This window comes from Balaenoptera ricei, chromosome 5 (assembly GCF_028023285.1).
Source record: "Balaenoptera ricei isolate mBalRic1 chromosome 5, mBalRic1.hap2, whole genome shotgun sequence".
Taxonomy (NCBI): domain Eukaryota; kingdom Metazoa; phylum Chordata; class Mammalia; order Artiodactyla; family Balaenopteridae; genus Balaenoptera; species Balaenoptera ricei.
In genome coordinates, this window is record NC_082643.1 from 65944660 (window position 1) to 65958086 (window position 13427).

General features: G+C 37.7%; 2 protein-coding genes across 2 annotated transcripts in view; one reads left to right on the top strand and one right to left on the bottom strand.

Moving 5' to 3' along the window:
* IGFBP7 (insulin like growth factor binding protein 7) overlaps nucleotides 1-9126 on the top strand; it is a 74430-nt gene extending 65304 nt beyond the window's left edge. The window contains exons 3-5 of the mRNA XM_059922923.1: nucleotides 6904-7020; nucleotides 7679-7805; nucleotides 8855-9126. Coding sequence (XP_059778906.1) covers nucleotides 6904-7020; nucleotides 7679-7805; nucleotides 8855-8874 — 264 coding nt within the window. The 3' untranslated portion in view covers nucleotides 8875-9126. The remainder of the gene's footprint in view (nucleotides 1-6903; nucleotides 7021-7678; nucleotides 7806-8854) is intronic.
* Nucleotides 8952-13427, bottom strand: part of POLR2B (RNA polymerase II subunit B) — a 46374-nt gene continuing 41898 nt past the window's right edge. The window contains exons 22-25 of the mRNA XM_059922922.1: nucleotides 13062-13175; nucleotides 12495-12655; nucleotides 9815-10010; nucleotides 8952-9297 (exon numbers count right to left, since the gene is read on the bottom strand). Of these exons, the coding sequence (XP_059778905.1) occupies nucleotides 9208-9297; nucleotides 9815-10010; nucleotides 12495-12655; nucleotides 13062-13175 (561 nt within the window). The 3' untranslated portion in view covers nucleotides 8952-9207. The remainder of the gene's footprint in view (nucleotides 9298-9814; nucleotides 10011-12494; nucleotides 12656-13061; nucleotides 13176-13427) is intronic.

Genomic DNA, 13427 nt, shown 5'->3' on the forward strand with positions numbered 1-13427 from the left:
AGAAGCCGGGGTGACCCAAGCGTCCCAGGGCATGTGACCTTCAGGACCGATCTTGACAGAGAGTAATTTCTTCAGTCCTTGCTCTGCCTATCCCTCCAGCTAACGTACGCACATACCAGGGAATAAATTAGCCTCAGGAATCTTTTCCTTTAAACTTGAGGATCCTATGGGGACAGATTCCATGGGCCTCCCTGAGGGCTTGTCAACTGGGGGAGTTCGGGGGGAGGGTGGGAATGGATGGAGTGGGAGTGGGGAGGAAGAAACAGAAAAAAAAAAAATGTCTACAGACTTGCCAAAACAAACAAAAACCCAACTGCCAGGCTCTGCTGATTTTCTTCCACCTTCATAATGTCCTTTGCCACATGCATGACCTAAAGCAGTATTTTTCAAACTGCAGACCATGACCCATCAGTGAGTATTGAATTTAATGTAGGGATCACAACAAGCATTTTCTTAAAAAATAAAAAATAGAACATAAAATGTCTTAGGTAAAGATACATTTAGTAAAGGTATTTCCTAAAACTTTTCCTTTGTATATTCCAGATCGCAATGCAAAATATATTTCTTACTATGGACCATGTCAAAGCACTTTGAGAGTCACTGACCTAAAGAATTAAAACAGGCCATTTGTTTTCTGCCCCACTCTCCTTGTAACCAAACTGTTTATTTATTTATTTTTGGCTGTGTTGGGTCTTCGTTTCTGTGCAAGGGCTTTCTCTAGTTGCGGCAAGCGGGGGCCACTCTTCATCGCGGTGCGTGGGCCTCTCACTATCGCGACCTCTCTTATTGCGGAGCACAAGCTCCAGACGCACAGGCTCAGTAGTTGTGGCTCACGGGCCTAGCTGCTCCGCGGCATGTGGGATCCTCCCAGACCAGGGCTCGAACCCGTGTCCCCCGCACTGGCAGGCAGACTCTCAACCACTGCGCCACCAGGGAAGCCCCCCAAACTGTTAAGGATACAGATTTATACTTAAGATCACCTGTCTAAGCCAATTTAAGCACAGAACTGCTTTTTGGACATAAATGAATCTTAGAATCCTCACTTGTTAAACCAAGGTTCAAAGAAGGTAGCATGTCTTTCTTGCTCAAGGATTCTTAGCAACAGCAGAACTGACAGGATGAGCCTTCTCTCCGAGACACTTCAGGCTACAGCGACAGTTCTATGGCAGGCCCAGCCTGGTGAGTGGTCCGTGCTATCCTGACCAGGACTTACCATGTGACCTTAACAAGTTCCAAGGTTTTTTTCAGAAAATCCCTAGCCTATAAAGATTCCAAGGGAAGTATTTTGAAATGGGGCAATGAACTGAAATAGCTGAATTTACCTTAACCCTGGTAAGTCAGAGGGATGCTTACAGGGAAGGTGAAACACCAGAATTCCTTCCAAACATTTAGATGTTCCTGAGATTGAGGCTTTCTATTCTTTTCCTACCTGAACATTTCTTCAGATTAGGGCTTTCATGACCTCTAAGAATATTCTTTAGTAAAAAAAAATATATGTGTGTGTGTGTGTGATTGTGGTAAAAAGGAGAAACTATCCAAAGATGTATAAAGAGTTCATAATAGCCTCCCACCTCCTTCCACTCCTTGAAATAACCAATGTGAACTTCCCAGGTTTTTATCTTTCTATACCCTTATTCATGCCCAAATGTATACAAACACATATTCCCAGTGTGCAGGGTGAGGTGGGGATGTAGTGTGCAATTACTCTGAAATTGCTTTTCTCAAGAAATATTTCATGGGCATCCCTCCAGGTCTGCTTCTCAAGAACTACATAATATTCCAAGTGTGGATGTACCATAATAAACACAGCTTCTGTGTTTCCAACTTTTCATCACCTTAGATAATGCTGCCTTAAATATCTGAGTATACATATCCTACATGCAACCACCTTTTTTTCCCCTATAGGATAGATTCCCCCAAAAGATGCATGACTAAGTCAAAAGATTTATTTCATTTTAGTCTTAATAGACATTGTCAGATTACTTTCTTCTTTTTTAAAAAAAATCTTTACCACCTCATTTAATAATTATGAAAATGTTAAAAAATCTGACAAGTTGGAGGCAGTGTACCTCTTAGAGCACTCCTTAGTACCCTCAATACAGTAAACATCTATTTCTTATCTACACTGTGTTATGCACTCTGCTAATCTCATTTGTTCCTGTTTTCAAGGAATTCTGTCTGGTTTCTTTTCTTTTTAAATTGAACTATAGTTGATTTATAATGTTGTATTAATTTCTGCTGTGCAGCAAAGTGATTCAGTTATATATCTGAGTATAGCCTACATCTGCTAATCCCAACCTCCCACTCCATCATCCCTCCACCAACCCCCTCCCCCTTGGCGACCACAAGTCTGTCCTCTATGTCCGTGAGTCTGTTTCTGTTTTGTAGATAGGTTCATTTGTGTCATATTTTAGATTCCACATATAAGTGATATTATATGGTATTTGTCTTTCTCTTTCTTACTTCACTTCACATAGTATGATAATCTCTAGATCCATCCGTGTTGCTGCAAATGGCATTGTTTTGTTCTTTTTATGGCTTGAGTAGTATTCCATTGTATATATGAACCAGATCTGCTTTATCCATTCATCTGTTGATGGACATTTAGGTTGTTTCCATGTCTTGGCTATTGTGAATAGTGCTGCTATGAACACAGGGGTACATGTATCTTTTTGAATTACAGTCTTGTCTGGGTATATGCCCAGTAGTGGGATTGCTGGATCATATGGTAATTCTATTTTTAGTTTTTTAAGGAATCTCCATACTGTTTTCCATAGTGGCTGTATCAATTTACATTCCCACCAACAGTGTAGGAGGGTTCCCTTTTCTCCACACCCTCTCCAGCATGTTATTTGTAGACTTTTTAATGATGGCCATTCTGACTGGTGTGAGGTGGTACCTCATTGTAGTTTTGATTTGCATTTCTCTAATAATTAGCAGTGTTGAGCATCTTTTCATGTGCCTATTGGCCATTTGTATGTCTTCTTCAGAGAAATGTTTATTTAGGTCTTCTGACCATTTTTCGATTGAGTCGTTTTTTTTGTTGTTGGGTTGTATGAGCTGTTTGTATATTTTGGAAATTAAGCCCTTGTGGGTCACATTGTTTGCAAATATTTTCTCCCATTCTGTAGGGTGTCTTTTCAGGTTTTTTATAGTTTCCCTTGCTGTGCAAAGGCTTGTAAGTTTGATTAGGTCCCATTTGTTTATTTTTATTTCTATTGCCTTGGGAGACTGACCTAAGAAAACATTGGTATGATTTATGTCAGAGAATGTTTTGCCTATGATCTCTTCTAGGAGTTTTATGGTTTGTTTTATGCTTAAGTCTTTAAGCCATTTTGAGTTTATTTTCGTGTATGGTGAGAGGGTGTGTTCTAACTTCATTGATTTACATGCGGCTGTCCAATTTTCCCAACACCACTTGCTGAAGAGACTGTCTTTTCCCCATTGTATATTCTTGCCTTTGTCGAAGATTAATTGACCATAGGTGTTTGGGTCTATTTCTGGGCTCTCTATTCTGTTCCACTGATCCATATGTCTCTTTTCATGCCAGTACCATGCTGTTTTGATTACTATAGCTTTGCAGTATTGTCTGAAGTCTGGGAGGGTTATGCCTCCTGCTTTGTTCTTTTTCTTCAGGATTGCTTTGGCAATTCTGGGTCTTTTATGGTTCCATATAGACTTGAGGATTATTTTTTCTAGTTCTGTGAAAAATGTCATGGGTAATTTGATAGGGATCACATTAAATCTGTAGATTGCTTTGGGTCATATGGCCATTTTAACAATATTCTTCCAATCCAAGAGCATGGGATATCTTTCCATTTCTTTGAATCATCTTCAGTTTCCTTTATTAATGGTTTATAGTTCTCAGCATATGTCTTCCACCTTCCTGGTCAGGTTTATGTCTAAATATCTTATTTTTGGGGGTGCAATTTTGAAAGGTATTTTTTTTTTTACATTCGCTTTCTGATACTTCATTGTTAGTATAAAGAAATGCAACCGACTTCTGTATGGTATTCTTGTACCCTGCTATCTTGCTGAATTCTTTTATCAGTTCTAGTAGTTTTTGTGTGGACAGTTAGGGTTTTCTATATACAGAATCATGTCATCTGAGTATAATGACAATTTTATCTCTTCCCTTTCAATTTGGATACCTTTTATTTCTTTTTCTTGTCTGATTGCTGTGGTGTCAGATCTTTTTCTAAAGAGATTGTAGCAGTTCACACTCTCCCCAGCAATGAATGTTTGGATGTCATTTCCCTGCATCCTCACCAGCACTGAATATTACCACTCTTTTTAGTTTTTGTTAATGATGGGTAGAAGTATCATCTCATTATTGCTTTGTTTCCTTGACTACATTGAGAATATTTTTATATTTGAATTTTCTTTTATATGAATTACCTGTTCGTAGCCTTAGTCATTTTTCTATTGGGTTGATTCTTATTATCAGTTTGTGGCTTTTTGTACATTAGAGATACTGACCCTTTATCATGTATTACAAATATTTTTTCCTATCCAACCAATTCTTTTATTTGTTTACAGTGGCTGAGGAGCTTAAAATTTTAACAGTTGTGTATTCTATTTCATCATAAAATTCTGAAACTTCACCAAAAAGGCACAGCAAATATGTTCTAAGCTGCATAAATGATCCCTGCAATTCAGTGAATGCTTGAGGTTTATCAACCTGTAGCAATCAGACTAATGCATCCTGTTTCTGTAGTCATTGGCACCTTTTTCTTAGTTATTGCTTGTTGCAGCTAAAACACAACCAGAGAGGGCTGAGATGAATTCCTGGGTCTCCCTCTGATTCTTCACCTAGTTGAGGCTCTATGGTGAGCAGTGACTTCTAGGCAGTTTTTTCCACCCTACAAACTTCTAGCCCATTGCAGATCTGTAGAATTGTATTAGAAATCACTTTCCTCAGCTCTGCCTGCATCTTTTTTTCTCAAACCAAAAATGTATTTATCAACAAACTCCCCTTACATAAGTGAGGCAGTAGTTTGCTTGTATAAAAATTTGCCACGTAAAAATTCTTTGCACTTCTGTATGTTTCCTACATGATATAAAACTTTTTACAATATGTTAATTAAAATGAGTTCTGTTGAATATAAACATTCATTTTCCAATCAAATACTTAACAACAGTTTCTTGGCACACAGCGGGTCAGGTTAATTGGCACAGAATGCTCTTTACTGAGAGCTACATGAGCTGAGGAACAACAGCTCAGTTGCTAAGATTCACTATTTCAACGTGGTAGTGTTTTTCTGCTTTGGTCACATACAAAACCTTTAAAGAATTCTGAAATTCAATATATAAAGACCAGAGACATATTACTTTAGCCAATGAATCAAATTAATACTTAAAACCATTATTTAAAAAAAAGAGGAATACCAAAACCATTATTTAAAATCATTTTTAAATAACTGTTTCAAGATCTGCACTAGTATAAACCATTTCTTCCAGCTTGGAACTTGGGAACTGAAGGAAAAAGATGCCTATTGAGTTTATCTGTTTTGTCTTTATAACATTCATATGAGAAAAACACTGAGATACCTGGTTTTCTCTCACTAATAGTGGCAATATGGGGAAATCTCAGGGAAAAAAAGAAAAGCAAACAGGCGAAAGCCAGGCATTCCAAATCAGTAATGCTAGGTATTTTTTACAGAGTAGGAGTTTGGCCTAGATTCCACATGGTTTGCAGAGTGCCAATCCTGGTGTCATGAAGCAGAAAAATAAAGGGTGGGTTTGATGCTGAGACAACAGCTTAGTAACAGCATGTGGTGGCAGTGGGCTCACAAGTAGGAGAAGCAACTCTGATGTAAAGTGTCAAAAAAAAAAAAAAAAATTAGATACTATGATCTAACTCAAGATTTGCTTAATTATAAAAGAAAATGAAAACTACCTATTTGAGACTGTAAATCCTTTTTTCTAATTACAAAGGTAATATCAATAAACATCAACCTAACTCTTGAAGGCTGGGATGGAATAAACAAACATTGCTTCATGTATTCTTTGATATATATTTTTAAACCCATCATTATCACAAGCCTTAAAATATTTATACTGTGACTCAGCAGTTCCACTTCTAGAAATTTATGCTAAATGTATATGTATGGAGGGGTTACAGGTAAATTTTGTTCTGTGAATTTTTATACATTTTCCAAAGTTTATATAATGAACACAGTTTACCTTTTTAAATGAGGGGGGAAGTAGGACAGTATTCTCTAGTGGCCTCAAGCCAAAGAAACCGAGTTTCTTCTTACTTCATCTTTCTGAATCTCATCATGACATGCACAGGGATAGCAAGTTTTGTCATAAGAGAACAACGACAGCAGCTTGTACTTGACAGGCGTTTTTGCTCTCAGGTCTTTAGTAAATCATTTGATGAACCCTTAGCCCTCAGAACAAAGTAATGGTATTATTGGCTTTGGACTCAACCTGTTATTTTCCATTGATGAGGCTGTTGCAGGAAGAGTCCCAAGAGTTGAGCGCTTACACAAGGTCCCAAGTATCAAACCTAGGACTCGGTGACAGTTTATCAAAATGGCATATGGCAAACAAGACCCAACCAACACTGAGAAGCAGAATTTACAAGGGCATGCGTTAATGATGGTAGCCAGTGGCAGGAAAGTGTGACAGTCTGTATTCCCCAAAAATGCAGAAAAATACATTAATTCAAAATATACATGCTTAGAGGGAAACTGACAGGAAGAAGTAAAAAAAAAGAATGTATATTTTACGTAAGTATTCAGGAAAGGGTAATATGGAAATTGCTGGGTTTAATCCAGTTAGAAAGTCTGATGTATATACCCTGTGCAATTCTAGGAATGTTGACCACTTCCAAGTTGATGATTCAGTGCAGAGAACTCAGACTATATCCCCCCCACCCGCCTTTTTTTTTTGCAGGTTAAAAGGGGTCACTATGGAGTTCAAAGAACAGAACTCTTGCCTGGTGACCGAGACAACCTGGCCATTCAGACCCGGGGTGGCCCAGAAAAGCATGAAGTAACTGGCTGGGTGCTGGTGAGTACCAAGAGCTAGTAAGGATTTCACTCTTAGGAACAGACACAGCAAACCAAAGGTGCCTGATGTACTGCCAGGCTCAAAGTATTCGCCTGCCATTCCACATCTCTTTAGAACAGCCTTACCACGAGCTGTTTCTCTTTCAAAGGAAACTAAAAAAAACAAACAGCTGGGGTTTATTAGGATGTTTTGGAAACCACCAAAAAGTAAGTGAGAACCAACTTTTTTTCCCCCTAAGAGTTCAAAGCAAAATCCTCAAAGGGAACTAATGACCCAAGCATTATTTTAATCAATTATTGATTATTTTACTTGACCTCTGATAGCCATGGACACGCATGGATAGTACTTAGATCACATACCCTACACCAAGGTCTCCCTCAAACAAGGATATGTGCACCTATCCTGTTTTTAACCTATGCACTGTGACCTAAAGTTGTCCATGACAACTTTACCTCATAGTAGGAATCCTCCTGGCAGACCAAATATGATAGCTATATAATTACTCCTAACACAAGACTTGCACTGTTTCTAGCAGTAGAAATACTTTGCTATGAAACCCCTGGTCATGTTAGGAAACTTAAGAAATAATGACCTAATTGAAGCCACAGGAAAAAAGTTCACTGCCATAGAGAAACTAAAGATCCTTTTTCTTTCACAGGTGTCTCCTCTTAGTAAGGAAGATGCCGGAGAATATGAGTGCCACGCATCCAATTCCCAAGGACAGGCTTCGGCATCAGCAAAAATTACAGTGGTTGATGCCTTACATGAAATACCAGTGAAAAAAGGTAGGTAATAAATCTCATAACCATTTAAAATGACTAGTGCTTTTGTTTAATAAAGGACAGAACCAAGTATGAAAGTATCAGACATAACTCTTAATGAAATTCTGTGATGTTAGGAATCCACAAGGGAAGGGCATTAAGTATGTAATCAAAATGCAGAGTGCCTGGCTCCAAAAGAGCATTCAGTGGTTGATGGAATGCTATTATTATGATGCTATTATTATGACTCAGATGCTTTCACTTTATCTTACACGTAAGAGTCAAACCTGATTGGAATGGTTTATATTTCCCATAACTTTCTATCTTCACAGCATTTTCCTTGGTGTTGTGACTATTATAGTAAATATAAGAAAAAACCAGAAAGAGTATATTGGCAAGTACTCAATTCTGTTCTGCCTCTATCCACTTCACTGTCAAAAGCTTCCTCTTAAGCATCCACCCTGGCGGTATGAGAGTAATGCTACTTTACATTTATATAGTTCTATTAGACTGACGTCTGAATTGGTTTTTCCTTAAGCCAAAAATAACGAAATTTACTGTCAGCATTTGTCAAAACCATTCCACTGTGTGGATCACTCAGCTGTGGTACGAAAGGAAGAAATATCAAGTAAAGATGTGTTTGGTCAGATTCTCTTCAGCCAAGATGTGTAAAGTCAAGTGATGAAACAAACAGCAGTAGCTAAGAGTCATGTGTTTGAGTCTCAGCTCTGCCACTAATTATTCCACTTTAAATTCTGAATGAGAACTGGATGACAAAGGAAAGTTCCTTGGCCTCTCTGGATCTCACCTGAAACATGCTTCTCCCAGTTCTATAGTAAGGTCTGTCACTTACAGATAGACAAGTACAACAAGATCACCTTCCACATCTAAAATCATATGGCTCAAATTCCAAAAAGCACTCCCACCATATCATTTATAGTTACTCACACATCCTTTATCCCCACATTTTAATTTAACATCTTCATTTATTTGGAAACACTAAACTACCTCAAAATTAGAAAGTCAACCATGTCCATATATGTAACTAATTTTTATCTTTTCTTTTTAAACAGGTGAAGGTGCTGAGCTGTAAACCTGCAGAATATATTAATCTACATAGCTAAAAGTAGTCATGGGTAACTACAACCCCTGTTCTTGCCTAATAACCAGTTTCTTTTCATCCAGTCCACTAACAAACACTTTAGTTATATTCACTGGTTTTACACCATGAAATACAAAATAAAGATAACACATCAAGACTGTCTACAAAAATTTGTCTATTTACAGAAGAAAAGCATGCATATCAAACAAAACAAATAAAATGCTTTTTCTCATAGTGCAAGTACATTTTTGTTGTTTTAAAATTTTTTTAAAAGCTATATCATAGAAACTAGAAACAAGACACAAAGAAAGATTTTTAAAAGAGCTAAACACTCATCATTCGAGGTGCAATACTCATAGACATGAGTTCCTGAAACAACAGTTTGCAGGCATACGGCATTCGCACCAAAGAGATCTGGGGGAGAGAGGAGAGAGAGAAAAAAAAAGGTAATTAGCAAAGCTGTATCAAAGCGACCCCACTTCCCTACCCCAGAAAAAGCTAAAGACTTGGTACTGGAGGTGATGAACAAATGAGGCTGATAACACTCATCCTACCTTGGCCTTTGGTGGCTCTTCTAAAAGGCTTTGGTATTCTGCCCTTTCTGCCAGATATAATTTATATTCACCCTTCTCAATTAAAAGGTTTAACAAAACTCATTGTTTAAAATTCTTTGTACAAGGCCTTATTATTATTTCCAAAAGATTAACAGCTTAGCTTAGAGAAATTACCACACTAAAACTTAATTAAACTAGTTTTTAGAAAAACAGAATTGTTACCTTTTTCCTCATTTAAAACTAGGAATCTTAAAGAAGCATGCTATCAAAATTGTGAAAATGCCAATCTGTTCCACCACACTAAATCTGCCTGGATGATTAGGCCAACATGGTTATATCCTGAACAGATATCAACTGTCAGTAAGGTCTGTACATACCTGGGTTTTATTTCGGCAGCCCCTGCATTCATATGTATGGGTCCTGGTGTTAGCAATCGCCATTATTCCACAAAGATTGCAAACATGAACCTGATATGGATCTGATGCCTCAAACAATCTTTCCCTTAAAAACTGCGCTGCTCCATGGGCAATCTGACAATCTCGTTCCATTTCTCCAAAACGCAGGCCACCATCACTGTCATGGAAAAAACAACAGACTATTTTGTACTGATTTTCTGTTATCAACACCACTTTGACTAATGGCAAGAATAAAGAATATTAGAAAGAAAGAGAACTAGACTCCAATTTTTCTACTCTTGCATTCTCTCTACATGGTGGGGAGGTTGAGAAGTCTACCAACTATTTGGTGTGCATTAGAAGGTCCCCAGAGTAAACACATAAGATTCTCAAGTATAGCATATACTTTTCCAAATAAAATACAATGAAGTACAAAATAAAATCTCATCAGACTATCATTTAACTTACTAGAATTCACCTCTATACTAAAAAATGAATAATAAAAAAGTCAATCTAAATAAAGCAGCTTCTCCATGAATGAGACTCCCAGGCAATCAAACCTGAAATGATAAATGCATGTTGGCAAAAGTGATGCAAAGAACAGGTGACTAGTCACAGGTTTCCCCAGCATGTAAGTGAAATGCATTGTTTTGATGGCCAGGCAAGTGGATGGTGATGGCTTCCTTAACGTTCTTAAATACATAAGATCAATGAGCTTCTAATGATATTACCAAAAACAAAACATTTGGTCAGCTTTGGAGGATTCTAGGCAACCAACATGTCACTTTGAAAATTGGTAAATAAAAGGAAAGAATTAAGCATTTATTTTGCCTTTTAGTATATGAACCATGTCAGCAGGTTAGCAGCTGAGGAAACAAAGTTTCTCTCTATGAAAGTATTCCAGCTAATAAATGAAGGAATGATAAATTAGAATCTCATGAGTTTGCAAACCTTTAAATAATTAAAGGTTTTACATAATGATCATTAATAGCTGCTAAAGTCATAAAAGAGACAACCAGATATTGAAAGTATACAGCACTGCCTTTGAAGTATTACTATGAAAGAACACAAACCCTTCACCTCATCAAGGCTCTAGATCTGATTAGCCATTTACAAGAAAAATAGGAACACAGAGCCCAGGAATGCAATCAACAAAAATCCAGACTGAGAGAATTCCTTGGCAGTCCAGTGGTTAGGACTCAGCGCTTTCACTGCTAAGTGAAAATATTTTCCAAATGACCAAATATGATACTATAAAATTACATAAGTATAAAAGATACATTCAAAGTGTAAGGCCAATGGATTTTAATATAATAAAAGATTCACTTAAGTGGTTTCAAATTCTACATCACAAGTAACCTTTAAGAAAGGACAACTTGGGGCTTCCCTGGTGGCACAGTGGTTGAGAATCTGCCTGCCAATGCAGGAGACACGGGTTCGAGCCCTGGTCTGGGAAGATCCCACATGCCGCGGAGCAAACTAGGCCCGTGAGCCACAATTACTGAGCCTGCACGTCTGGAGCCTGTGCTCCGCAACAAGAGAGGCCACGATAGTGAGAGGCCCACGCACCGCGATGAAGAGTGTCCCCCACTTGCCGCAACTAGAGAAAGCTCTCGCACAGAAACGAAGACCCAACACAGCCATAAATAAATAAATAAATAATTTTTTTAAAAAAAGGAAAGGACAACTTGGACTTCCCTGGTGGCACAGTAGTTAAGAATCCACCAATGCAGGGGACACGAGTTCGAGCCCTGGTCTGAGAAGATCCCACATGCCGCGGACCAACTAAACCTGTGCACCACAACTACTGAGCCCACTTGCCTAGAGCCCGTGCTATGCAATAAGCCACCACAATGAGAAGCCCACACACCACAACAAAGAGTAGCCCCCGCTCGGAGCAACTAGAGAAAGCCCACACGCAGCAACGAAGACCCAACGCAGCCAAAAATAAATAAATTTATTTAAAAAGAAAAAAGACAACTTGTTTTGGTGTAGCATCAAAAGAAAAAAAATTCACAATCACCTGAAAATTATTAAAATATTCTTCCCTTTCCAACCACAAATATGTGTGAGGTCAGATTTTCCTCATATAGCAATACTTAATTATAAAAAATAAAATCCTGCAATGGGATGAATGCAGAAGCAGACACAATAATCCAGCTGTCTTCTCACAAACCAGTTCATTAAAAAAGATTTGCAAAAAGGTAAACCAATGTCACTCATCACTAAATTTATTTGGAAAATATTTTTCACTTAAAAGGTTACTTATGTTAATGTGTAATGGATTTGTTACTGTTATTTTTTAAATAAAGTAATAAATATTTCAAACCTTTCTCTCTTTTTTTTTTTTTTTTTTTCTTTCTCTGTTTTAATTTCTAACGGGATAAATATCAAAAGATACAGGGACTTCCCTGGTGGCGCAGTGGTTAAGACTCTGTGCTCCCAATGCAGGGGGCCCAGGTCCAATCCCTGGCCAGAGAACTAGATCCCACAACTAAGGAGCCCACGTGCCACAACTAAGGAGCCTGCCTACTGCAACTAAGACCCAGTGCAACAACAAAAAAAAGATACAACTCCCAGACAAAAGCCTTTGGGGTCCTGGAATCAAGAAATTTGAGAACCACTGCTTTATATAACAGTGACGATGATGCAGCTCTCTTACCGAGATCTACCCTCCATGGGCTGTCTATTAAGGATCTGAATAGGTCCCCGAGCACGAGAATGAATCTTATCATCCACCATGTGCTTCAAACGCTGGTAGTAAGTGGGGCCAATAAAAATTTGTGATGTGATTTTTCGACCAGTGAATCCATTGTATAGGACCTGAAACAGACAGATTTTGAAGCACAGACTTAAAAGTATTAAACAAGTTCAAAGAATATATGTGCATATACTATATAATTCCATTTCTATAAAAATCAAAACAGAGAAAACTATAGTGTAAAGAGAGTAGTCACCTTGGGGTGGGGGTATGACGGTAGTGACTGGAAGGGGACACAAGGGGGGCATCTAGGCATAAAAGGGTTCTGGTAATTTTCAAGACCTGGGTGCCAGTCACACAGCTGTGTTCACTTTGTGAAAATTCATCAACCTGTATGTACATTTACGGTTTTGCATGTAATTTGAAGTATGTGGTATACTTTAATGAAAAATTTAATTTTTTAAAAAATGAAATTACATAACAAAAAAGAATACTCATAACAAATTACCAATGTAAGAGCAAACATACCTCATTTCCTCTGAGATGGTAGCCATAATCAGATAAAAGATTAGAAATCTTCTGTACATTAACAGCATCATTGAATGGAGTGGCATCACCAATTTCACCCTTGTTAGCTGATACCTTTAAAAAGAAAAGTCATCTCTAAAAGGCTGCTTCCTTCTCTCTCCCTTTAGAAGTCTATATCAATACAAATATATTCAATAAAAAAAATAAAAATCCTTTCTGGAAAGGAAGATTTCGAACTTAAGATTAAGGATTAACACATATCTATGTAATGGAAAGCTGTAATATAGTAAGGTTCATTTTATTAGCATCTTACATAAAATATAACAAACTAATTTACCTAAAAAATAAAAACAACTCAATTATAAG